General features: G+C 38.9%; 2 protein-coding genes across 2 annotated transcripts in view; both read right to left on the reverse strand.

Moving 5' to 3' along the window:
* ryr2b (ryanodine receptor 2b (cardiac)) overlaps positions 1 to 5838 on the reverse strand; it is a 192107-nt gene extending 186269 nt beyond the window's left edge. The window contains 10 exon segments of the mRNA XM_010793548.1: positions 1035 to 1044; positions 1127 to 1228; positions 1322 to 1418; positions 2100 to 2223; positions 2521 to 2633; positions 2863 to 2941; positions 3078 to 3152; positions 3225 to 3368; positions 3814 to 3933; positions 5791 to 5838. Coding sequence (XP_010791850.1) covers positions 1035 to 1044; positions 1127 to 1228; positions 1322 to 1418; positions 2100 to 2223; positions 2521 to 2633; positions 2863 to 2941; positions 3078 to 3152; positions 3225 to 3368; positions 3814 to 3933; positions 5791 to 5838 — 912 coding nt within the window.
* Positions 5839 to 9908: 4070 nt separating this feature from the next.
* Positions 9909 to 27237, reverse strand: actn2b (actinin, alpha 2b). Its single transcript, XM_010793384.1, has 21 exons — positions 26972 to 27237; positions 22904 to 23018; positions 22666 to 22785; positions 22476 to 22562; positions 22267 to 22354; positions 21887 to 21965; positions 19168 to 19249; positions 18806 to 18891; positions 18479 to 18571; positions 17923 to 18153; positions 17603 to 17750; positions 16714 to 16864; positions 15518 to 15626; positions 14634 to 14774; positions 14237 to 14419; positions 13834 to 13968; positions 13362 to 13541; positions 12747 to 12893; positions 12033 to 12098; positions 11787 to 11945; positions 9909 to 10914 (listed from the first exon to the last, which is right to left on the reverse strand). Exons 1-21 carry the CDS (start codon positions 27104 to 27106, stop codon positions 10756 to 10758), a joined length of 2694 nt encoding a protein of 897 aa, XP_010791686.1. The 5' UTR covers positions 27107 to 27237; the 3' UTR covers positions 9909 to 10755.
* Between the last annotated feature and the right edge of the window lie 74 nt (positions 27238 to 27311).

Consider the following 27311-nt stretch of genomic DNA (forward strand, 5'->3'; position numbering starts at 1 on the left):
AATTTTCCTGCGGTAGTCATATCATTAGCTAAAACTAGCTGGATCTGATCGATATGGACATAAACGCGAGTGAAGTCTAATCTGACGGGAGAGAGAGATCAGCTGCTGCTGACGAGTCGACACGCAGCTCTGCATGATCACATGCAGCGGTGAGCGGACAAAACACACACTTCAGGTTAGAATTATCACACGTAGCTATTTTAATACCTCTCAAACTCCTAAACTAGTTATAGATATGTTTAGTTTACTGTCGGGTCACTCATTACTGGATCCGCGAGCTGCATGATACTGGTATAATAGATTGCCCGATCGGGCAACCAGCAGGTGAGGCTTCATGGCCATCGGGCAGTCCTTAATGTCGAGCCCTGGTGTGTGTGTGTGTGTGTGTGTGTGTGTGTGTGTGTGTGTGTGTGTGTGTGTGTGTGTGTGTGTGTGTGTGTGTGTGTGTGTGTGTGTGTGTGTGTGTGTGAGAGAGAGAGGGGGGAATAGAAGGTGGAAGGCTGACTATTACACAGATTGTTTTGTGAGATGTAATGAGTCTGTCATCTGCCTGGCCATTACCGTGGGTCAATCTGTGAACAAACAAATCTAAATTCAAATGTAATTCCACAAAGATATAATTATATTAGTGTAGCCTCCGTAGAACTGTGCAGAAATACCATGTTTAAACAGAACAAATGTAAATAAAAACTGCGCAGCAAGAAAAGATGGATTTGGAATTGGATTGTAAACATTATGAATTAAGTTTTAAATCTTCAAACAATTCAGTACATCCCTAGTTTTAAGTTGGGCTTGTTTTGCTTTGAAGGAACGTGAGCAGTCCAAATCATTTAGTTTTCCTTCTTTGGGAGCAAGCAGCGGACACACAGCCTTAATTCCATTCTGGGCAAGTGATATAAAATATGCTTCCAGCCTTTGTGGGCGACAAACAGCAGAAACAGAAAGAGATTCTGGGCCCAGCTCTGGCAGTGACCGGCAGCAGTGTGTGCAACATTATACTCCCATATGGTCTAAACAACAAACAACTTCTGTACCTTTTTTGATCTGTAAATGAGACTGTAAAAACATTTTCAAAACGGGATGGTGATTTCAACATGTTTAAGAAAACAAAAAAAATGTGTGTGGCTGAATATTACTTCCTGCGTATACTTACACAACACGCAGTATCTCCAGCCTCCAGAGAGAGCGGGCATGGCTGGAGACTGATCCGATCTCATAATGCATTATCCTAAATTAAGAAGAAAAAAAAAAAGACATGACCACAGAGGTAGAGGATGCTTTGCTTAGCTGACATTACAGACCACTGGTCGTTTCATCTGACCTTTGCAGCTCCTCTCCCTGCTCAGTGGATGGAATAGTCAAACATGCGTCACTGTGGCTGTGGAGAAGCCTCAGTGTATCATCCCCCTTGAGGTAACCTAGAATTAGCACAACAGAAAACAGACGTAATTTTTGAACAGGCATTTATTTGGCTATAACTTGTATCTAAACATGGGTCATTACTCCAAACTAATTGCAGGTATGTCTAATAATAATAATAATTGAAGGCAAAGTTGTTGAACTGAGTAATGACTGAACATCATACAATTCTTAATTTTAGCCATCGCCATCGAAACATCAGGGGACTTTACCAGTCGCTGGACACAACAAAAGTTGGGTCTTCTCCTTTTAGAGACTAAACGTTTGTTTTTCCAATTAAAGTGGACCTATCATGCTATATTTGAATAATATAGTGTTGGACCATACCTATATAAAAGGCATATTTATACTTTTTATTTTTCAAAATACCAAACAGATCATGCATTTTAGCCATTCCTCATTTCGCTCAATTTAACACTGTCTTGGGCTGATTCTGTGAGAACAGCACCATCTACAGGCCTGGCATATGTACTACAGTGTCTCGAGCGCTTTCGAACGGCAATGTCCGTGGCTGTCTCCTCCCGATTGGTGGAGTTGGCCCAATAGCCGTAGCGCCACTTCTGTGACGTCATAGAAGTGGAACACCGGGGACACATATTCATGTATAAAAGGCGTACAAAAGTGCATTTTGCATGATAGGTCACCTTTAACTTAGCGAGCAAAGATAAAATGAAACTTGCCTTGAGCAACCCCACCTCCAGAGCAAATGGGAGCGACACTCCAGAGAGTTTGCTGGAAGGCTGCATTAACAATCAGGCTGTCACTCAAGCTTTTGTTGTCAACTGCAGTGCCAAAGGACAGGTGCTGGGAAGAAACAAAAATATGCTCATCAACAATGAATGCCACTTTTGATTTTGCTATTACAAAAGCTGTTATCATGAACAATTATGCTAATCAAGACACCAGAGGCAGAGAGAACTTAGATTGCAAACTACCAAAGAAATGCAATGGAAATTGACATGTAAATGGTTGGTTTCTCCTTCTGCACACATTCTATGTCCACATTTAATAAGTAGTTTGCAAACTCATCAAACAGGTTTGTGTGTTAGACAATGAAGCAGATTCTTTGTCATCTAAGCATCAAAACCCCTACTGACTCACCAGATATCTCTCTGAAGAAACATTGACCAGGATGAGGTCATCTCCAACTCGCACTTTCTCACCCTCTGACCTCTGTCTGGACGCAGGGTGGATGGTCCACCAACATGCCTCACCTGAGCCACACATATCCAGTTTAGTTAAAAAAAAAGATTCTAAATAAATAAAATTGTCATCATAGTTTAGCACTTTCATTCTAAACAAATTCATTGACCATATTTCTTTATTTTTGTTTCTTGTCTATCCACCCATCAAGCAAAGCAAATCCCTTATATGTGAAAACCTACTTGGCAATAAACAGGATTTTAATTCTTATCCGATTCAAAAAGTCCCAACAATAAATACCTGCTTTATCCTCTTGCAGACCAACATCAAAAGCCAGCTTGTCCGTTGAAGTGTGAGATGAAGACAAGCAACTGAGATACTGGGAGTGAAATAAACAACAGATATATTTTACAGCGAACATATGAACAAATGGTTTTGAAAAAGCTAATTAAACTGTTGGCAAAGTAAGATGAACCCCTTCTGATTTATCGCTGCATTATATGAGGATGACTCACCATGCCACTATATGAGTGTCGGAACAACACTGCCTGGCCATATAGAAGGGTGCGATGGCTTCCTCCAGCTCCCACCTGTGAATCACATTATTGAACTCAGAGTTTGTGTAGTTTGAAAAGTGGATAAAAAGATATAGAAACAAAGACTTAATAAAAATACAGAAACCGATCAATTTAAACACCCACCTCTGCAGCCAGATGCACACTGTGGGCCAGCATCTCCTGCAGGGCTCGCACAGAGAGGCACTGGGCCAGAACGAAGCCACACACAGACAGGTCGGGTGGAACATTCTGGAAGAAATAAAAAGACAGCAGAGCATGTGTCATTGAGGCAGCTTTATATCCAACCCTCCACAGGGCAAAACTCCTGTAAGCAGTGACAAGGACATTTGGGAATTAGGCAGTCTAAATCGGGTATAAAGAGGAAAATCTGGCACACAAGAGGACTTAAACATTATTATAAAATATTGAATGTGATTAGGTATTCATTTAGAGATGTTGAAAGACAGTTGTAGGTTAACAAATTGTGTTCCCAATTCTATTTTTTGAATGTTTGATTGACTTTATTCAATTAATCTTACTCTATTTTGCTAAAAAAATATATATTATAAAACATTAGAGAATTATTTGCATCAAGTTATGCATCTGTCTTCTATCATTCCACATTTTAAGTGACAGTAATTGACAATTAGACCTCTCTGGGAATGTGAAAAGACTTTGAGATGGAGCTCTTTACCTTGCAATTAGAGGTGGGCTCAAGCCTGCAAAGTCGGCTGCCAAAGCCCTCTGCAGCAAGACAGAGTTTCACATGTTCCTCCTGGGAGGTGAAGGTACTCTGCAAAACCACCTCATCTCCCTGAGAAAAACACACAGAAAGAAGACAGCAGTAAGCACAATCTCAAAAGTATAAAAGAAACAAAAGAAAGAAAAAAGTAGATCAAGTAGAACAAATGCAAATTAAGATTCAAATGATTTGTTGTGAAGGCCAAAGCTGATACGGATCAATTATAAACCCAGGAACAAAAAGATCATTCAAGCCCTCAAAAATGTAAGCTTTGAAGCAGCCTTTGATATATGAGACCCTACAGCTTACTATTGTGTAATATTAATAGAAATATTTATTTGTGAACCAACATGCTCATCAAGGCAAGCATGAATATGGCTATTAGGTTTTGTGATATTTGTTGGGTTAGGATTCCTGAGTTGTCATAGCATGTTTACAAATGCACCAAAGAGTAAGTCCAGCCTTACTCTAAATGCTTTTACAGTATCTCTCAGCTAAATGTATCTTATCTTCATGTAAATGCCAAATTGACCATATCAGAGGAATCAGGCTTTTCACATCTATTTAAGGTACTGAAGAAAGGGACAACAGACGACTGCTATCCAAAATGCCGCCACGACGAGCAACACCTCTCCATACGCAGGGCTGCATACCTCCATATTGGGAAGACACTGCACAGTTTGACCCATGATTCACCCTGCTTTCCACTCTTCATATCAGCAGTACTCTGCAATCAGTCACACACTGTCCAGTGCTGAGAAGCTGTGGGGCATTCAGATGGCTAAAGCACTCGGCTCTTCTTCAAGGTACATTTCGCAAGTGAAAACTCACTGCGTCACAAGACTTATTCCAAAAGTCAAAAGGCCTGACAATTGAAAAACCAAGTTCATAAAGCAGAAACACCTTGCTTCATATGAAGACCATCAACATAAGGACATTAATACGCTTACAACATAAAACGGTGACTTTCAAAGGAAAAAGCAAAGGTGCTATCTCACACATGTCATATATTTAACTAGTATGTCTAATAGAGATATTGAGCGTGGGGCATGATTTGTCAGGGTCTGGGTGGCTAATTTAATTATGTATGACACAGATATCCACAATGTAATTTCATTTTGTGGATCGATCTTGCAAAATGACTTGTGGATACTGGGTCAGTAACCATCTGAATCACTGCCTGTGTGGTGTTTCATATCCACAACAGACACTCTCCTTCCCTGTGACATGCCCTTATCACAGGGTAAGATAACAAGCAGTGAAAGGACAACTTACAACCAGGGAGCATGATAGCATCTTGCGAACCATTTGTGGTATTCTTTTAAACTAAACTGATGAAGATAGTAATAATGCTGCTGGGAGCTGTGCAAAAAAACATATACAAACTAAATATTATTCCAATACAACAACACTGTTAAAAACGTTGCCTTTAGAGGAGATTTTTGTATTAAACTAGCCCTGTTAATCTGTATTAAATAAGTAACTAACGAGTAGACAATATTAAAATTGGGGTGATACAATATTGCAATAAATTATTCTGGACTCTGGAGCCATTTAGGTTGGGGTTTTTTTTTTATTAAGGTTTGCCAGAGTTAACGTTTCGCCTTCACATAAATGTAAGGTAACTTAACTAGCAAACATTTTCAAATATTTGGACACTTTAATTAGAAGTTAATTTTATTATGTTTGTATCCTAAGACAATACTACACTCCCGAGGACTAGCAACATACACAATTAATAGTTATATAATTGTGAGTTAAGTATTTTTACAAAATATTACACTTTAAGTCACTGGCTTCCTTTCAAAGAGCTTAGAAAATGAATAATTGTTGACATAGCTTGAGCTAGCTAATTAGCTTGTTAGCTAGTTTGTTAACACACACATCATTCCTCTGGGTAAAACTTTTGCCAAAAAATGTCACTCTCACCGTTCGTAGAAAATGGAACTCTTCGTCGCCCTCTCCAGTGTCAGTCATTATTGGAACAAAACAAGCCACACAAGACAGACTTGAGTATCATTACTGTCACTGAATGGAGGAGGAGGACTGGCAAAATAAGTAGTGAGAAGGTGTTGATGTGAGGGCGGAGTCTGCCCCACTCCCGTGACGCCATTTTTTTTTCTTTTTTACAACTGCTATTTTGGCGGGAGGGCTTTATGTCAAGTGAAGAAGGATGCAGTTCCAGGCCTGTCTATACTTCTACAATTATATTACCTGCAGAGTTGGGAGAAGTACTCAGATCTTGTACTTGTGTAAAAGTACAAGTACCAGGGTCAGGGTGTAGGAATACTCTGTAACAATTAAAAGACCTATAATCAAAATGTTACTCAAGTAAAAGTATAAAAGTATTGGCATCAAAATACTACCTACTCATAATGCAGATCTGCCCATTTCAGATCATATGATTTGATTATAATTATGGATGGAATAATGTGTTTATCAAAGCTGGTAAAGGTGCAGCTAGCTCTTTTATTTACTTTGTATACTGCAAGGTAGTTTGTGAATGCTACTCCAGGTTTAACTAAAGTCTTATTTAAGTGTTTTTATTTCACTTTATTAATCCAAGTCTGTAAAGTAACTAAAGGTGCAAAATAAATGTAGTGGAGTAAACGTACACGACTTGAAACTGAATTGTAGTGGAGTAGAATTGCTAAGTAGCAAAACATTGAAATACTAAAGTAAAGTAGCCTACAAGTATCTCAACATTTTACTTAAAGTACTTGAATCAATGTACTTAGTTACTTTACACCTCTGACCTGCTAATTATGTGTGGTTAATATAACTTCTGGGGAATGTACATCCACTCATTTGGGATTTGGAATAATACTCAACACCCGACTCAATATCCAAAAAGTGTTGTTGTTTTCAGTTTGAGTAGTAAACGCTAAACGGCTTAAAAATACTGGTTTAGAAAAAACTACCAAAATATAATACTCATTATTTAATGAGTAGCATTTGGCCTAGCACCATAAAATGGAAATACTCAAGTATTAATTTGAACTTTTGTATTGGCCTGTGTTGAGTTGTAGGATATGTTAATTGTCTATATAGCTTTAAAACATTTTTAAAAACAGTACAAAGGAAACATCTTGGAAGTATTAGACAAAGTTACTCCGCTTCTATAGAGCAAAGTCTTGATTTCCTCCAGTCTGCCTTTGATGTTGTTCAAACCCATTTATATCAACTCAAGTTAGTATTAAATGCAGACAAATCCAAACTGATGATATTTTCAAATGGCAAAAAGTTACCTTCTATCCAAGATTTGCACTGTTCAAGGGATTGATATTGAAAGGGTCACTATACAAATATCTGGGTTTTATTATTGACCAGAACTTGTCTTTCAAGTTACACACGGAAAATGTTGTTTCAAAGCTAAAAATAAAATTAGGTTTCTTTCATAGAAGCAAATCATGTTTCTCCTTCCAAGGAAACATTTGATCTCTGCAACGTTTTCCCTGTATTGGATTATGTTGATCTGCTTTATATGAATGCCTCTGACCAGTGCCTAAAGAGTTTGGATACTGTGTACCATTGTGCTTTACGTTTTATTACTGGATGTGGATATCGGGTAAAACATTGCAATTTATATGCTGCTGCTAATTGGCCATTTTTGTCTGCTCGCAGACTTTCCCGTAGGGGTTTATTTATAAATCTCTGCTTGGGCTGGTTCCCTCTTACATTTGCACATGTAGTGTAAAAGAGAAAGTCTATAAGGCCTGCGCTCCCAAGATTTTATTCAGATGCTGGTTCCTAAAGTAAGAACAGAACTGGGTAAAACAGCTTTTAAATGCTGCCCCCACTGCTTGGAATAATGTACAGAAGGAGCTGAAACTATCAAATTGTATCACCTTTGAGGAATTCAGGTCCATCTTAAAAGACAGAGAACATGACACCATTGGTAGACATGTGAGTGCTCGTATATCCAAAAATTGAAGTCGTTTTAAAAATGTTCAATTTTTAATGATTTTTAATAATTTCTTTTATTTTGCATATTGACTGGCTAATGTGCCATTTTCTCTGTTTTACAGCTGTATTTGTCTGCCTGTATTGCCTGTGTTTTATCTGTTGTAAATGTGTTAATGCTGCCCTTCTTGGCAGGTCACTCTTGTAAAAGAGATTTTAATCTCAAAGAGTTCTTTACCTGGTTAAATAAAGGATATTATGAAGTGAAAAGATTTTCCATTCAAATATTCACGGCGTTATTTTTGCTGGGTTTTAACAACCATTCATCATTTGCCCCAGAGACATTATCTGGTCATAGCTTCACTTGAATGATCCTTTATTCCATTGTGTATGTAACGAATGGATGGATTCTCGTAATTTTGATATTAATGGTGCCCAGGGGAAATAATACTAATCTTGTGTATGGTAACCCCCCACTTGTACCTACTTAGCACACCATTAGAACAAAAGTTCCATTTGCTCACAAAATATATCTAAATCTAATGGGCTATAAATACAATAATACTCAATGAGGGTTTCATTATCCCCAGAGGACCCAAGCCCATTTTGGTTGCATGACATTTATTTTATACCATCCTGGCACCAAAGTCCAACTTCCCTTGAAGATAATAATAGGCTTATTGCCCTGACATTTCTGAGCAAATCCATGCTCCTCAGAAGATGCGATTGAGAAATCTCACCATATACTCTACTTACCAAGTAATTTCCTAACCACTCCAATGTAAATATACTGTACTCACAGCATGAACATGTCTAATTACTGACTTGATAATACTTTTGAATGCTTGTTTTTGTACTAAAATACCTTATTTGCTGTGGTAGATGCAGATTTGAATAAGGCCTGTGATCCTTTTTTGCGTCATCTACTCTATCTCCCCCTTTTAACACTTTCACTCTCCAGTTCAGGTGTGACAGCATGTTGCAGCCTTTTGGATTTGACTTTTAATATTTTCCAATTTAGCGAAATTGCAGAATGAGAGACAAGGTATAACCTAAGATCATTCCATTAAAATGTACAGTTTGAATTAGACTGAAAATGTATTTATTTTATTTGTTCATTAAACCTTCACCCTCAAAGTTGAACTCACTGCATTTGTTGATAACAGAACCAGAGCATTTCTTCAAGGAGTGCTGCCTGAGTATCTTTATGTTTTGACCAAATATAACAAATCAAAGCTTTAAAAATATCTCTCGGACACATGGATCAGTGGTGACTAAAGTTATGTTCATCTGTAACAGTAAAAGTATACTTTTCTTTTAAAGAAGATTGCTTTCCCTAAATGTAGTGTGAGCTTCAGTGCTTGGGTTCAGTTTGTGTGAAGTGGCAAATGACCCACTTCAAAGAGAATTCCATCACTTTGATAACTTCCAAAGTATTTTAGAACTCTTCACAAATTGCCAATGGGTGTGAAATCAAACACACAAAATATTTAACTTAATCAAAGCATAACATGATATTTATAAGTAAGTTATTTGCTTAGTATCATACGTTATGAGCAATTCAATTACCAGAATATTTTTAAATAATTGCCATTGCTGTATATTTAAATACGGCATTTGTGCATGACTGTATGAAAATTATTTATGTAGCATTTCTTTATTTTAATCTCAAAAGGTATAGAATGTGATAGGAAAGGTAACATCCAGCAAAATAGCTGTATAATATGGACAAACCAGGAATCAGCTGGTATATTTCTAGCAGCAATAGTTCTTGAATTTGTCCACAAAGGATCCTTGTGTAAAAAACGTGAACAGACATTAAAGGCATAAAACACAGCACAGCTTGCTAAATTAGCTTTTTAAGCCAAAAATTGTTTTCAAAAATGCTTACATTACTCTAGAGAAAGCTGGGGAAATACAGAAGAATGTCAGCAAAATGCCTTTGGCGGCATAGAAAAATGTCAACAAAGAGATCCAATAGTTCATAAAAAGTGAATTTACACATTTCAAAAAAATTGCCATGAGTGCTATACATGAGCCATGTCCCATTTGCCGGATAAAGCAAATATGCCCCTTTTTTCCAGCTCATAGAAAAAAAATAAACATGAAGGAACCTCTTTGGGCTTTAAATGAATACTACCAAATAAGGACCTGTTGTGCGTCATTCAATCTTTATTTTCTTATTTGTGTGTTGATTTTTGCAGTTTCTTTTACATCTCTTGGCACATGTAAGCATTTACATATTTGTTGCTCCCTCAGAAAATGTTTCAATCCTAAAACACAATTTTCATGAATAATGCACATTTAATCACCTGCATTCTCTGCCTTTAAACCACTGAGCAATTTACTTTTGCATTCTTGTAGTTTCCCACTTTTCCTTTGTTGATACTGTGTATTCTTAGACTTTTGGGAACCCATTTTGAACACTGTTTATTGTTGGATGGCAGGACGTCTGAAATTGCTTTAGTAAACTGTAATTCACTTTGAAGCATCTCAAAACGCCCTATCAGGAGATTGTATTCCCAAAACAAAGGCACTGGGAGGAAACCTTAAACACTACAAGACACTTCTAGTCGAATCAGGACATAAAGACGTCTATGTTCTAGTGATCTGTATTTATGATTGATTACATTTTCTCCTAATCACATAACCATTTTTTTGCACAAACTCCATAACACACAAGATAAAATATACAATCGTTTTTTTCTCAAAATATAATTTAAACATGGAAATTCTTATTTGTTTAGGGGGCAATTTTATCCAAGAGGACAGAACAAGATTACCAAGACATTTGAAAATGCTCAGCATGATTGTAGACAGCCAAATGTCAAAAAAACTAATCAACAAAAACCAGGGATGGTCACAAACATATTCAATTCAACATATTTGAACCAACTTTCTTATAGATTCTTTAAATTCATCGGGATGGATGATAGGTAGGGAGGGGTGGTTAGGTTCATGGTCAGTAGGTGAAAGGTTTTTTTTAGTCAGTTAAAGGTCGCTCTCTCCATAGAGGGCAGTGGAGAAGGCGGTGTAGTCCAGCGCCCCTGGTGGAGCTCCAGAGCCAGCGTATGGCGGCATCCTCATGATGCAATACTCTGCTTGCTCAGGGGGAAGTTCTCTCCTCAGCTCCTCCATTAGTATGTAGGGCTGTGGAGACAAAATGTACATCAGGCCTGTTTCCGGAAACATTCATGCCAATACAGAGAACATATTGCTAATCTAGCCTTTTTTTAATGAAAAACTAACATCTCCTGCCGTTTTAGTTCTTAACCTTGTGTGCTCCCGACTTCTTGATTTTCCACACATTTTGAGATGTTTACATTTTAAAATAGTTTATTTCTACTTATGTGCAATGCCTTGTTTTTTTATGCTGCTGCAACGCAAACATTTCCCAATTTGGGATCAATAAATTACATCTTATCTTATGCCTGCCCTTCTTACCTGCCAATGATTTTCCCATCTACCCAACCTGTTATACAGTCATTTGTTCCCTTCTTTTGTTTATACATCCTCAATTCTTTCCCTCCTGTCTCCATTAGAGATTTGAGCAGATGATGCAAGGATGAAATCAATTAACAACCTGGTTTGTATATTCTAGCGGTGTGTCATGCTTCTTAAATACGTCACAGTTTCATTCTCGCTCAAAGCCTATTATCTATGTTCTTCCTGGTGTGTCACTTCCCAGCATCCTCTAGTGTTAGTTTCCAAAGTTTTGGGACTTTGCCTGATCCCAGCCTGGATTTGTCTTCTCAGTTTGGACGGATTTACTGTGTATAATTACCTGGCTCTTCAGTGAAGGCCGCCTTTTTTAACTTCACATTGTGTCCTGCGTCTGTTTCTGTTCAGCCTAAAAATTGCTACAATCTCCACCCTTTTCCATTTTGAGCTCAGGAATAAAATTGCACATCATCAATCATAATGGCATGGCAAATACTTGGAAGTAATAACTGGAATAGAATAGATTAGTGATGCCTAAGAATATCTGCTGGTATGCCACACTAACACATACACACGCATACCTTGTCAGTTGCCAGGATGCGGAAGGATGCCACAACCTGCTCAGCAGTGTCCGTGTCAGCAGTCTCTCTGGTCATAAAGTCTATGAAAGACTGGAAAGAGACCTTTCCAGTACCGTTGGGGTCCACCAGGATCATTATACGGGCAAACTCCACCTCCCCCTGAGAAACACAACGATGGAGAATGAGAAAATATCAAGCAATATTTGTGTAAAGTACTGATGAGATAGCACGTTTAAAACTGCATACCAAGTCATAACCCATAGAGATGAGGCAGGCTCTAAAGTCATCAGTCTCCATTGCTCCATTCTTCTTCTGCAATTCAAAGCCACATTTCAGATTTAGGAGAGATTAGAGAAAATAATACATCATAATAGGGGGAAAATGTAATCACATACAATACAACATGATTTTTAATATAGCAAAACATATGACAGAAATATTGTAAGAATCAGTCCAAGACCACTTTTCCAAATTTGAAACAACCAAAATAATTATTTAACATTTTTGTTGTAAAATACATTTGAATTCTCTCAACTTTTAGCACATAATCTTGCTGTTTCGACCTTAAAGAAGATGAAAATGTAATGATAATTGATGTCTGAGAGCTTCTAAACTGAGCAAATATAGTAAATCATATATTTTGATGCACACACTGCACGTGGAAGTCGTATAGACTGACACAAAATGTTCTTATCTAGTACACAGCAAGTTTTTTCAACTTTGTGTTCGTCACTTGTATTATCCATGCTGTTGCTTCGTCATGGTGAGACGCAGTCAGTCAGTCTGTGAAAATCCTACAGTTCTGATGTAGCTTGAATAAAAGCCACAGGGCAACTCTAAATATAGGGCTACCACCACAACCTCCTGCTCGGCTTCTGAATCGCTCTGATTGCTTCAAATCAGTCACTCAAAATCGCCCAAAAACAGACTGCAGTTATGCGAAATAGTAGAAAGCTGTACCCTGTCAAAGTGGTTGAAAGAGGATCTGAACTCTTTCATCTGCTGCTGGCTGATTCCTTTGGCATCCCGGGTGAGGATCTGGGTCTCGATCTCGTTGATGGTGCGGGCGACAGTCGTGAGGAGCAGCTCCCACCCGACACGGATATGCTGTTGATGTGGTGACAGAGAAGATGTGTTAACACAGACACACCCTGAACAGTCAGAATAGGTTTTAAAACTGGATATCTAAATGTAGGTTTACTAATGCTTAATGTGTCAGTTTCCGTTTATATTGTCATCGATATTGTGTTTTTGTCATACTGTATTAATAGTCTGTATGAATCAATTTTACATTTTTGTATTTCCACAAATGTATTTACCCAAAGAAACCTCAAAGCATTTTGGTATAACTGTTATAGCCAAATGTTAATCTATTTGCTCAGAAAGTAGTGCAGTGATGTTGAGTGTTACAGGGACTTCAATGAATGCAATTGTGTTCCGCAACAAAAAAAAAGACAAGGCAAGATATTGCTTAGCTTATTCATAACCCCGGTATAATGATACGTATCTTCCCGCAAGATTATTGAAATTACACAACCCTCCATGCATAGTCTTATAACACTGTTTGCCCTGTACCTCCATAGTGTAGTTGGTGTGTTTGTTATCAAACACCAGGGACTCTTGGATTAGCTGGTGGTCTCCCTCCAACTTGTCGACGTTGAGCTTGTAGGCAACAATGACGTGCTCACACTGCTTCAACTGGGTCATCTGGTCCTCCAGGGTGCCTCCTATCTCCAGGGAGCAGCGGCCAATATCCTGTAGCAAACCCAACAAGGACAATCTATTATTTGGACCAATTTAGATCATACAATCCTCACTAACAAGGCAGGTAATTATTAACCTGCGTCTAAAGTACAGTCTCTCAGGACATATAACATCTGAACATGTTATGTGTATAGAAATAATAATTTGCATTATTCTATTATCATTATCTGGGCAGCCACAAGCACGGTACAATGCTTTTGAATGTAATCATCTTCCATTGTAGGTCTTTATTTGATTAGGTGGAGGTGACTGTCGAATTTCAAATGAAGCCTGTATGTCTGACCTCCATCCTGGTTTGTATCCACGGTCCAATGAGATTAGCCTGGGCAGCAAAGTGTCGTCTCAGCCTTTCATTGGCATGCTGACGGGCCATCTCCTCCTGGAGGGCACCATCTCTCTGAGGAACCAGCTTCTTCACCTACAAAACACATGCATGTACACACACAGGGCTTAGTTGTAATTGCAAGAAGCTGGCTTCCCCTAAAAAGAGACATTGAGCAGCAGCATGCTACTACTATGTGTTATATAGTCCTTTAACTCAGCAATACAACTTTAATGTAGCAATTCTTGATTTTGAAGCGTAGATATTTCATAATTTATGTTTCTTATATGGCTAGACGGCTACTATCTCAATAATGACTTTATTCCTTGATGTGAGTGTCAGTAAGTGTTGAAGCCGCAAGTACCTTGTCCCACTTTTCGATAAGGTCCTCAGTTGTGAGGGTGCTATATGGGTTGACAATGTTAGCCTTTATCCCATAGCTCTGGGAGATTTTCTGCACTTCATTGTGGATTCCCAAGAGAGCCTGTCTCTCTGCATCCGCCTCGGGGAGAGTCGCTTTGAACTGCTCATGAGCTGCGATTAAACTCTGGAATGGAAAAAGGGAAGTCCTTCATTTTATTAAAATTTCTATTTTGTCAAGAGTGATAATATGATGTGGTTATATTTTGGTGTGACAGGTATACCAACATTACACATTATATAACATTGCACCTCCAAGGTGATCATAGGACAATTGTGAGCAGGTTCACTTTAAATTACATTTGATAACAGCACACCTGTTGTGAAATGAAAGAACCTACCTGAACCTCTTCAATAGTATGCACTATGAACATGTCCTGCAGATCCTCCATGGCTCCCTCCATCCAGTTGTTGAACGGAGCCAACCTCTTGGCAAACTCTATGAACAACTGATCAATCGTCTCCAGCAGCTTATCTGTCCGCTGAGGGGATTACAAGATATCACATGTCTGGATTTTTTATTTATAAACCCTGAAAACATCCAACCTATAGCTCAGCATTGAGTCGGCCTTGATCTAAGGAGAAGTCATCCTCATCACATCTCACATACAAATCCCAGAAAAACCTCCCCTCACCTGTTTTAATGACTAATCCGAGGGGGCATAACATTGTTATGGCCTCATTTACCCCTAACTCTGGCTTCGTTATTCCTGACAAAATCCCTCCCCTCCCCTCCCCTCCCCGCATACAGTGGGTGTTGGGGTGTGGGAAATGACAGAAAACAGACCTCTGTCCCCGTCATTCAGACTTAATCGTTGGCCCTATTCCAGGGGCCTCACACATTCACAGGTGTGGATGGCCAGCACGGATCATAGGAAGTGGCTCGCGGGCTCTCGGCCAATCACTTCTTGGACAGGACTCTTACATCTATTTCTCCTCTATCTCTTACACCCTTCAGTTTTACCATTCTGTCTAGGTCAGGGGTTTGAGAGGGGATACTCTCCTCATCAATCAGTCATGTCTTCACTGTTCAGATGTCATTGACAGACATCTAAATATGATTACAATGACATTTTGATTAAGTTGGTTTTGGATTCTGCATCTATTGGGGACTGTGTGGAACATTAGCGCACTCTTGTGGAGACTTATTAACTTATCCTAAGATATGTGAAAACATTAACCTCACAAAATATAATTTAAAAAAAGATAGAGTGGGTCATCTCACCTCCAGTGCCTCTCTTCTCTTCTGAGTCAGGGTTCCCAGCTTGTCCCACAAGTCACAAATGCTCTGGCAGCGCTGGTTTACAGCAGCCACGTCGTGGTAGTCCAGCTCACTAGAAAAACAAAGCATCAACAGCTGTTGATTTCAATTATGGAAAATAGCTTTATGGTGTTATAGTTCCCCAGCCATTTAGATACAAAACAAAAATAACAAAAAACGGATTAAAAAGGGTTATGAAAGCACAATGTCAGACTCAAGTGTTCAATGATGAAGGTCTGGTCATAGAAAACTGCCAAAATATAATATTACATTTAGAAATATAGCTACAAAGGAAATATACATAAAGTGGATGTTTTAAAAGAGGCTCCAAGGACGAATAAGGTTTTGTTTTTTTAAAGCAAAGAAAATGTCTTTACATTTGACTAATGCTACTTATTTAACCTTGATCCCAAATGGAGACACAACACAGTATCACTATTGTCTTGTTTGGTAAACTAGCGTAGTTTCAAAACACCAGAGTAATGTTCCTTTCTGTAGCATCACTGAAAAGTGATCTGACAATTCCTTTAAGTAAGCACCTTCAATTTAAGACAAGACCATCCAACCCATATAAGACACAATTCATTAACGTGCATCTGCTTTTAGAAAAGCGGATAACTTTGAAACAGGAAGTACTGTGGCCAATTCCGGAAAAGAAGATAACTATGGACAGCTGTTGCTGATCGACTGCTGATTAAAAATGTCAACATCCCTCAGTACTACACCCTTCCCCTTCTATTAAGATAAGGTAACATTCTTAACCAAGAAGAAGAGGATTTAAGTTGTTTAAACAAATACTTTTGAGAAAGTCACATTTCCACAGTGAGTTCATTTTGTTCCAATGTGTTTGTTCTGCTTTTCTCCCACTTTTGTCTTCATGTAATATCTCAAGTGGTTGAAGGGAAGCATTTTCACTGAGAAAGAAGTGTTTTGGTTCTGCACGTCCTTTGTTGATTGTCAAGAATAATCTTTCGAGACTATCAGCCCTCTAGGTTATACAATACAAGTTATTAAAGAAACACAAATTGGGATTGCATTAGTCGATTTTGCTATTTGCCCCCTGCCTCCCCTTGGTGGCACTGTGTTTGGCAGACGTGAAAACATACTCCTGGGCTTCATTCGACTCATGACTGCAAATGTCTGCTTTCGGGAGTGCGTACTTTAGTTCCTGTGCAATGGCTGCAATCTGCTCCACTCTGTCCTGGTGAGCTGCCAAGTCACTCTCAAAGGCCTCGTGTTTTCGAAGCAATGCTTTGATTTCAATCAGGGTGGCTGTTTCATAGTCGTTCTGGGAGAGGATCAGTTCTTTACCTGAATATCACACATATTCAAAGAGACAGAGAAAGAAATGAGGTAAGAGGGGAACAACAAGATGATTGGTAGGTGAGGTTTAAACACAGGCCTTATTTGGTCATTGCTGATGGAGAACTTGACCTGTTGCAGTCCACTACAGGCTGATTGCTTTGGACAGACCATAAAACCTTCAATCAATTCTAATAAGGAACAAGTCTAAACAAACCCTAGGGTTAGTGGAAACACTTGAAAACTGAAAAGCAGTCAGAGAAGCAGGAATACAGAGGCCAAGGCTAAAAAATAAACAGATAATCATGGACCATAGATCTAGGATAAGTTACCACTGTAAGCCTCAAGGCTCAATTCTGATCATAGTGAACTGGTCACACTCCCGGAATGACCCGCTTGGTAACAAATAATGTAATCATAGGAAGGCCCACGCAGCAAGCTGTCTTTAACATAGAGGCTGCTGAAGTCAGTATTGATGGTTTCATTATAAGTTGATGTGACACGCAAGTCAGAAAATTGAGAGTGTCAATGTTGATTTAAAGTGAAAAATCCACTATGACTGTTCAGACTGAGATTGCATCGCAAAAAGTCAGACCTGAAACTGATTAAGCACCAGGTATCAAAATGGCCCATATCAGAATCATAGTTTGAACATAGATACACTGTAGTGTTGTGCTGCAGTAAGACATTAATAGAAAAGCAAGCATGCAGACAGTTAAAATGCTGAAATATAAAACTTCAACTGACCGCTGGCCCAGTTCTCATGGTTGGTGGCTTTTTGGCGAAACTTTTCAGCCAGATGGTCCAGCCTCTCCAACCTACGGATCTCTGTGAGGAGCCACTCCTCATACCCTTTCTCTGCCTGGTCCAGGCCCTGCCATGCACTGGCAATGTCCTGTACACAACATTAAAAATACAAGTCTAAATGAGAAATATATAAATATGTATATTAGTGTAAAAACATCAGCTTCTATTGGTTGGCTGTTGACTGTTTTACCTCTAAAATACTTGACATAAACAGTGATGGTGAACACACACAGGCAGTGGAAGAGTTTGGAGTGACTTACAGATACCATCTTCCCCTCGGAGGGCATGAAGGCAGGGCGATTGCTGATGCGCAACTTGGTCTGCAGGGTGTTGAAGTTAATTTCCAGCTGGCACTTCTCCTGCACTTTAGGGGGCTTGTGCTGGCGCCTGTAGTCCCTGAAATCCTCCAGCTTTCGCTGCATCTCCGCCATGGTCTTCTCTGGGGTCCGGTTCTCCAGCCAGGGAGTGGTTCGGCGGATCCACTCCAGCAGCTTGGAAACAGAAGGACAACATGGGAATAAGTGGAGAGTCAAGAAAGCACCATGCTAAGATATCAGTGTGTCAGGAAGACTGTGATGAATTATTGATTTTATTCAGCAGATGGAATCATAAGTGGGGGAAAACACATTTCAATCTGTACTTTTTTGGTATATAGTCATCTAAGGGGAGAAACTTTAGTGTTACGTGTACTGTGTATACTCTTATCTACAAAGGTTCCAAAGTTTAATCTACTTTGGAAAAATCTAATTAAATTGCACAATGTGTCGTCATCATAAAAGAAGATATCTTTTCATCAAAAGATTAATTTTGCTTTACCTCGCTGGCCAGTCTCTCATACTCTTCCATCATTTTCTCGTTTTCCTGGTTCACACCGAGCACCTTACAGATCCTGTTGGCAGCCGTCTCTGCCTGAGAGCACAGGGCACAATAAATTGGAATTACATCAGCATAGTTACACAGCGGGCCACGCTCCCATTGATCCTTTCAAATTATGTTATAACATTATCCCAGCAATACTTTTTGTTGGTCAAATGCCAAGTTAGAATCAAACTGACAATAATTTTGCACCCGCTCTCAAAATGAATATATAGATAGGGTTGGCTAAAATAAAAAGTTGGTAAGGTGATGGTTCACCAACTATACCTGTTCAGCTCCAGCAAAGGCATGGTAAAAGCAGGACATATAGGTCATGATAGCTCTTTCATCGGGCTTCGGGGTGTTGATGATGTCTTAGATAGAGGAGAAAGGGGCAGAAAGAGAAAAAAAAGAGGGACAAATTAAAATAGTGGAAATTACTTTGGAAGAATGAAGGGAGACAGAAGCAACATATTCATTTATTGTCTACATTAAAATGTGATTTTAGGACTAACATTGCAAAACAAAATAGACCTTCAACAGACAAAATATGACAGTCCAACACAACAGTACAGCATATGGTTGAAATATGAGTTGACATTTCTATTTGGAAAAATCATATTTTAGATATGTATTTCATAAAGCATTACCTTCTGCGTCCAGCATTTTGGGAATGTCCAGGTGTTTCTCGGCTATGTCAAAAGCCAGGTTCAGGTTCCCCAGAGGATCATCCTAAATAAAGAAACATAATTCTACATCACTGAACAGCAATGCTGGACTTAAAATGCCACTGCACTGACCCCCATGCTATGGTGGACACATCGTACTCCCTGATCTCCTACTGTACATGCGCATTCATTTAATAGCATTTGTTTTTGAATAAGCTTAAGAAGTTCTACATTCTGTCTGCAGTGTTATTATATTAAGTTAAAACATGATATGTAAAAAAAAATGAAACTTAAAGAGAAAGTTATGCTTAAGAGAACGACCATTTGTAAACTAACATTAATATAAAAAAAGTTAAAAAGTGTATTGTAGTGGATGTCCATACTCTGATGCAGACTTCAAATATGATTATTTTTCAATATGGCTATTCATCTTAAAATCAGTGTATAAAATCTTAACCAGCATATGTTTGTACTTGATTTTAATAATTTACACTATTTATGACAACACTATTAAACTAAATGAATTTGTAAATTAAGTTAATAAGAGATTAGACAAGAAAACATTTCAGCCCTACAACAAACATCACATATATCTTCAACAGGAGAAACCAAGTGCATAACAAGGGTGGGACGGGTGCATTTTGCCAACAGCTGACGGTGAACCCCTCCCTACTAATACGACAGTCAGTGAGAGTGCAATGAGGTAAAGGGATCATGCTATCATGCTGCTGCTATTGTCCCTATCTCTGTCCCGCTGTTCCATAAACGTAGGGGGCTAGCTCACTACATGACAGGACCAGCTGCTCACAGATCCAGAGCAGGACACACAGAGACAGAGGGACAGGGTGGTGAATCCATGACGGGATGTAGGGATGGATAGAAGGATAGCCCAAGGCCTGTGTGTGTGTGTGTGTGTGTGTGTGTGTGTGTGTGTGTGTGTGTGTGTGTGTGTGTGTGTGTGTGTGTGTGTGTGTGTGTGTGTGTGTGTGTGTGTGTGTGACCAGACCAGACCAGACCAGACCTGTCTCAGCAGGCAGTAACAGTGAAGCTTAACAAACGCTCTTACCTGGAGCCAGACTCAAAAGCTGCCAGGTGCAAAACTGTCTCCTGGCAGCACGAGCAGAACTGAAAGTCGAGTGTGTAAATATGTATGTCAAAGAGATTTAAAGTGTGAGAAAAAGCAGTAGAAAGAAATCGATATGGTAGATTATGTGTGTGCTCCCCATCATTCATATTTACCCCAAGTGCCCTTTCCTAACTATGAGACTCAACACCATCCTTAAGATTTGACGGATTAACATGACAGTAGAAATCTAGTAGACATCTTCCTGACTTTTATGAGGACTGGCAGCCTCTGAGTGGGGAACACTACGTGACATCGTGGACAATAGCAGAGGTCAAGTTAAGCCTGAGCACTGAAGGGGACAAGGCTCATGTTTCTGTGAATATTCAGGGTCAACTCCAAGTCACGCCAGAGAGTTGTGTGTTGAAAAGTGAACGCCTTCTGTTTCCAAAACAAATGAAAATGTCACTCTTTGTAATGGAGCTTGGTGTTCCCCTGCTATACATATACAGTACTGAGCCAAATTTGGCCGAAAGGTAAAGTAAATGTTCCTATTTAAGCTCAGCTATCGACTTTCTCGTGAATACACTGTCTGATTGTTTAGCCCATTAATTAGTTATTTGCAGTATAACATAATATAATCACAACAAAAGCTTATGGACAGGAACATTTATTTTGTCTTTTTCCCTCCAAGTTGTGGTTTTATATCAAAACAGATCTAGCATTGCAAGAAAAAGCCTAACGTAAATATTCCGAACTTGCTACTGCAGCACCTTCTTCCAGTAAGTAAGGAAAGGATGTTTTACTTGTTACAAGACTGGAGGGCTGTCAGTTGGTCTTGTAGCTCTGCAAATAAGCAGCACACTGAGGCCCTCGCCTGTTTATATTCAAACACTGGGAATCCTCAACATCCTTTAAACCCAGAAACCACGAAAAGCATTTAAGCTCAAAACAATGCACGCACCCGGGCAAACTCTGTACTGGTTCATCAAAACGACAAGGTAGACATATTTACCAGCTCCCCATTAGGTCCAATGGTATAGGCACTGCTTTTTCAAAATCGATCAATGAATGCTAATGATGCTTAAATTGTGTACACTGTGAACTGCTTTAGTTTGGATTAATGAAGCATGATGTGAGACTAATGATAAAATGGTATCCTGCGAAGAAGAAACCCATCCGTTGATTAAATCCATTAGCAAAAGAACATACTGTTTATCTACGGCAAACATTAATGCTACCTGATTCTGCCTGTGACAAACAATTGGACTTACCTTACATATACTCAACAGACTCTTCTTATTTCACTCTGTGTATACAAAACCGCCATGAATAATACCAACGGTCCCAACAAACAACCTCAAGCTGCTATATTTTGTATTTTCTCTGGATCAGAATACTTTTCTGTACACAGAAACATAGCATACACCTCCAGTTCTAGATATAGAGTAGTTTTCCTCAGTGTTTCACAGCAGAAGTCAACACGTTATAAATAGAGCCATTATTCTCACTCTGTAGTGTGTATTTGTTTTTATTAGTTCACACTGTGATAGGAGTGCTAATTTTGTGGGAATAAGTCATGTTAGTTTTTGGGGGCTGAAACACATCACCCTGGTTACAAGTGAAACCACACGACACCTTGTTGAGCTTAGAGTAGTCGAGGAGGTCGGGTCTGTGTCTATGAATCAGGGCGCAGAAGGCCAGGCCATCCTTCCAGCTTCAGCGGCCAATGAGCAGAGAGAGCCAACATGTCAGTTCAGAGTAGGAACATGCTAAAATAACTCATAGATGCTGGAGTCCAGAACTAGCATACCTATGGTGCAGACATATCTGTATTGCTTAAAGTAGGCCTAAGGAAGAATTGAGTATTAGCAGATTTTCACTGTATGAACTCTGTATGTGTTGACAGTTATAATCCCTTTACTTAGGTATAGAATGAAAGGACAACCCTTAGCTATCAATCACGTAAACTAGACTATTAGACTCAATGAACAGTACTTGATGTCTTTAACACTGACCTGACATGGAAGTTTTGAACATTGACATTCCTGTAGGGGGCAGTCTTTCTCTGACACCACAGAAGAAGACCTTCCTTGGCAGATGTTTCTGAGGAGAGAGTGAATTCAAAATAAATTGTTACATATAACACAGTATAGGTTTGTTGTACTGTAACATTTTCTATAGAACAATAACTAGACTCTGATTATTTAGGATTTTATCATTTCACCTTCCACATTAATGTCCTGGATGGCGAAGCGGAGGATGATAGTCCAGATCATTCCAAGAGTCATCTTTACATTACCGTCAACAATCTCTGAAAGGCAAACAAAATCAGATTTGACTTGAGTAAATATTAACATTTTGATTATCACTCATGTTGGGCAGCTGTAGTATATTCATTAAACAGGAAGGGTTACCTTCAGCACCAATGGACACCAGTTTCACTCCTTTGCTCGTGATGTATTCCAACGCTTTGTTGACGTTAGCAATCTTATGAAACCGCATCTTCCCTCTGTCTGGCTTGGGTAACCTCTCTCCTACAAATAAAAACATTTATGATGGATCCAGCTTTCTATGTAACAATATTATCAAATTAAAGTAGAGATAATGAAAATATGATGTTATGAAATAAACATTGTCCTTTAGTGATCTCACCTGAGATAACTTCCAGAAGCAGCATGAGTTTTAGTCCATTCCTGAAGTCCTCCTCAATATTTTCAATTTGAGTTCCAGCTTTCCTCAGGTGAGAGTTACACCAGGCTGTGAAGGTCTAACAGGGATGAGAGAGCAGTCAATTAAAAGAGGATTTTATGAAATGTCAACATACAAACGTAAAAAGTATTATTATGTGCATAACATCTCTGCACTTCCTTGCATTACAGGAGAAAAAGGAGGAGAGGAGAAAGAAGAATATTTATAAAAAAGCACGTTAAAAAAAGAGTAGCAGTATTAAAAGCTATTTGAACAATAACTTTAAACATATATTACATGACCTTCCCAGTGCAATGTAGTGTATGAACTCATGTATTGTACTGGTACTCTAAAAGGTTGCTGTATTTGTACTTAACTTGAGTATTAAATACAAAATCAAATAATAAATGACGATGTATATCAACGGTTCAACTTAACAATAAACTGATTTACACATCTAATGTACGTATTCATGCATTGAAAATCGTTATCCAGTAATATAATGTACATGATTTTGATAAGCCATGTGGTATTTTAAGTATATTTTGAACCAACACTTTTACTTGAGTATGACTTTAAATTCCAGACTTTTACTTGTAACAGAGTATTGTTACAGTGCAGTATTGCTGCTTTACTTCAGTAGAATATCTGAGTACTTCGTCCACCACTGTATATTTCTGTCTGCAACAGACCTAAACAAAGTGAGGCAGCTAACAGCTTAACAAGTCTTCACTACTAGACTATGTACAAAATCAATGTTAACCTCTTTGTCCACTGCTAAATTTATGGATTAACCTTCAGTGACCCATTAGTGTCGAATTTCAACTTTTTCTTCTTCTAGTTCCAAAGCTAACAACCAAAGTACTCCAGGTGGGGTACTAAAATACTGTAAATCAAGTTAAGACAGGATCATTGTCTTTCTTCTCCTATTTTTAAAAAGTCTGTCAATAGCGAGCCACAGAGTTCACAGACGCTCAACACTGCTCGGATGAAAGCTGTGAGCCGACCACAGAGCACATTCCGACCGATACAAGGTGTTAAATTTAGACCGCTCTGCTGTGGCTCACGATAAGAGACCGGGAGGGAAAAACGTCTAAATGTCTCGCCGTGTCAACATAAGTGAAAATGTCACGTGGATACAGTTTTTTCGCCTCACATCACTTTCTGTCATTAGTTTGCCACTTAGAATGTGATTGGTTACAGCTGCAGGGTGATAGCTTTATCACAGTATGCTGTTATTCCAGGTCTCACTCATTACAACGCTAAGGCATGAAGACAGGCAAGCGTGGATTAAGGATGACGGCATTATAAACAATTGTTTATTAAAGAAAAATAAATGTAAGGGTATGCCAGAAGGACGGATGTATAGATCTTTCATTGTTTTAAAAAAAGTTAACTTTTGCCACAATAGAAAGAAAATCTTAAGCTACTATCAGTAATTACATTTTCGTATTTAGTATATTATATTAAATATTTGGTAAATTGTCTGTTAAGTGAGCCAAGTGCCAGACTTGATAGTGTGCTCTTTTAATCTCCTATGTCACCAAGACAAATATATATTTGTCCTGGAGCTTTTTTGAGTACTTTTTATATCAGTGGTTGAAGTATGATGATTATATTTAAATATATATAATTTATAATATAATATTCATATATATTATTCTTTTGGCCCTTTGTTTGGGCTGTTTTGAGCAAATAGTACAATAAATGTGTATTCTTATAGCCTTTGAGAATACAAGAGCAAATTTGTCAAATGCTTTTATCAGTTAATAATTATTTATAATAAATTGATAGCGTCATTTGACATTACTTTTAGATATTTTAGCACATTTTAAAGATCTCATGAATACATGAGTTTATGGGGGAACCTGCCAGACGCTTAGGCTTTTTCTTTGGTTGCCAGTGCAAGAACATAATATTACAGGCTTTGGAGTAAAGGCCATCACATTCCACACTGAGTGAGTCCCCAGGGTGAGTGTGACATTGAACTGCTGCCCTCCTTGTTAAAAAACGTGGCCTGCCGGTTCTCCAAATTTGACTCAGTCACAGACCCCTGCTGCTCACTTTCCAAGCCCCCTACCTCACTCTCCAACACTACAGACCAATGACGATTAAGGCTAAATATATTTATGAATCACATTAAGCGAGGACCAACCCTGTCACTGAACTGGCTGATGCCTTTGGGGCCTCACTAGGTCATAGGCTGGCATGCCATGTCCAGGAGGATGGAAAATACATGAGAAGCGGCTGTTTAACATGTTTAAAAGACAAAGACTCTGAAACATTAATGTTAACTGAGGTTATATCTGAGTCAACTAAAATATTCAAAAAGGTCTCATTAATATCCAACGAAAAGAAGCTACCTCATCTGAAAGTAGGATTTGAAATAAGGCCACTGCACCAGAGATTGGATTAGATAAAATATTTAAGGTGACTAATAGTGGCCCCTAATGAAACAAATATAAGCCTTGTGGCAACAATAGTGTCAAGCAGGGGTTTATAACAAACTAGTCAGACACAGAACACCTTTATCACCTCCCATCATAATAAAAAAAACACTATACCAATGTTGCTGTATGCGACCATCACTGGTGATTTATGAGTTCTGATTAGTGTGAACAGCTGTTCCAAGAACTATACCAGTCTCCACTAAGTAACTCCAAATTATGATGAGTACAATATAAACACTGGAAAGATTGTTGTGTATATACAAGGGACCTGTTGCTGCCTTGTGTTACCAAAAATACAGTTTTGTCATCCCTGTGGGGGCCACAGGAGGTTATGGGCATGGAGTTGATGGCCTCCAGTTGTGCGAAGAGCTGCAGTTTAAGGCCAACTTTTAAAGCCCTATGCCCAACTGACAGTGTGGGAGGCCGAGGCTATATTGAGTTGAGCTGGTATATTATTTCTGCGTGGTTTCTATAAACAAAAGAATTCCGCACCAAGGACACTGGATTAACCCTACTATAATGCCTTTTGGTCCCGAGGTTAAAATTAGATGCAGCGTCCATTCTAACTCCAAGAGCGTCATCATGTGTTAGAAGCATCTGTTGACAGCTCGCATTCCGCGCGTATCAGTGGAGAGGCAGCAGTCTGGAGAGCCGCTGGAGGCTATTGTTAGCAGCCTGGTACCCGCCGCATCCGTCCGTCAAGCCGCCCTCCTTGCATGCAACCCCGGCTGCGTCTAATCAGCAGCACGTAACTAGAACCACACAGGAAGTTACCTAATGCTGTCCTTCATACTAAAACGTCACGTGAAAATTCCGGTTATTGGGTGAAAGTTAACAAAAAACATAATTAATTCCTTAAAATACTGCATTTCGCGATTTATTTTTGCGATATTGCCTGCGCCAATTACCGAGTATGTGAAATACACGCACTAATAACGTTATAAGTCTGTCAGAGATAACTAAGATAACTAACTTTGTTGGAAAACTTGCAAAAGTTGATGCCGTTGCTTCTTTGTTAAAATGTCTACTTTAATACGGGGTTGAGTAGTGTCAAGGATGGTAACATTTAAACAATTAAAAGTGGTTGTTATTTTAACGGTTTTAACCTTACATTAGCTTCTAAGAGTGTCTTCGGTTAGCGCCTTTTGCCACGTAACGTTGCACGTACACACACAACTAGGACAAGATAGAAGATAAATGCTACAATAACTTTGCCTCTATGGTATGACAAACATATAATCTATTTTATTCGCGCTACGTTTAATTAAAAAAAAAACGCTTCTGAAAATGTTAGGTTCAACATCGGGTATTTTATTTTGAAACTCTTAGCCGGATGTACATTTCTTTACCAAGGTCTGCTTGCCGCAAATTAGTCTCAGAGCGGTTTTGAAACTATGTTGTCCGACAATGTATACCCAAATAACTGGAAAAGTATGTGAAAATCAACTGCTGGAAATTCAATACTCTTTTAATGTGGTTGATTTTGAGTAATTTATTAGCCTGAATAGTTTTATCTCTTTTCCATTAATAAAAGATAGGATTCATGTATTATTTTTTAAACAGATTGTTCTCTTTGACTTACTTTCCTCTGCTGTTGTTCCCAGGCAGGGTCCAGTAGATTGTCCCTGTCCCACTCATCCTCCTGGTTCATGTATTGATACTCGTCGTAGCCGTTATCATAGTGCACCGTGGTCTCCATCTGAGTCATCGTCATCATACTTGCTGTTCCTCCGGAGCTGGATTAACTGTAATTCTGAGGACAGAATAGTTCCCTGACTTTCTTCTCTCTGAGCTGCTGCTTTCTCTCTCACACACTCTTGCCCTTGTCCTCCCGACCTGACAGACGTCTGGCCCTGGTTGCCGCAGATGCACAAGCGACAGTATCTTTAGTACTGGACAGTCACGTGATGCCTTTCATACCT

The sequence above is a fragment of the Notothenia coriiceps genome, unplaced genomic scaffold, assembly GCF_000735185.1.
Source record: "Notothenia coriiceps isolate Sejong01 unplaced genomic scaffold, NC01 NC01_scaffold00001922, whole genome shotgun sequence".
Lineage (NCBI taxonomy): Eukaryota > Metazoa > Chordata > Actinopteri > Perciformes > Nototheniidae > Notothenia > Notothenia coriiceps.

What these genes read in the sequence shown, in the direction of transcription:
- actn2b (XM_010793384.1), bottom strand. Translation starts at nt 27,106, where the DNA reads ATGATGACGATGACTCAGATGGAGACCACGGTGCACTATGATAACGGC. An exon ending in GGTGTCCATTGGTGCTGAAG is followed by an intron (nt 22,563 to 22,665) that starts GTAACCCTTCCT and finishes TTTGCCTTTCAG; the next exon opens with AGATTGTTGACGGTAATGTA. An exon ending in ACTACTCTAAGCTCAACAAG is followed by an intron (nt 19,250 to 21,886) that starts GTGTCGTGTGGT and finishes TTCTTTATTTAG; the next exon opens with GATGATCCTCTGGGGAACCT.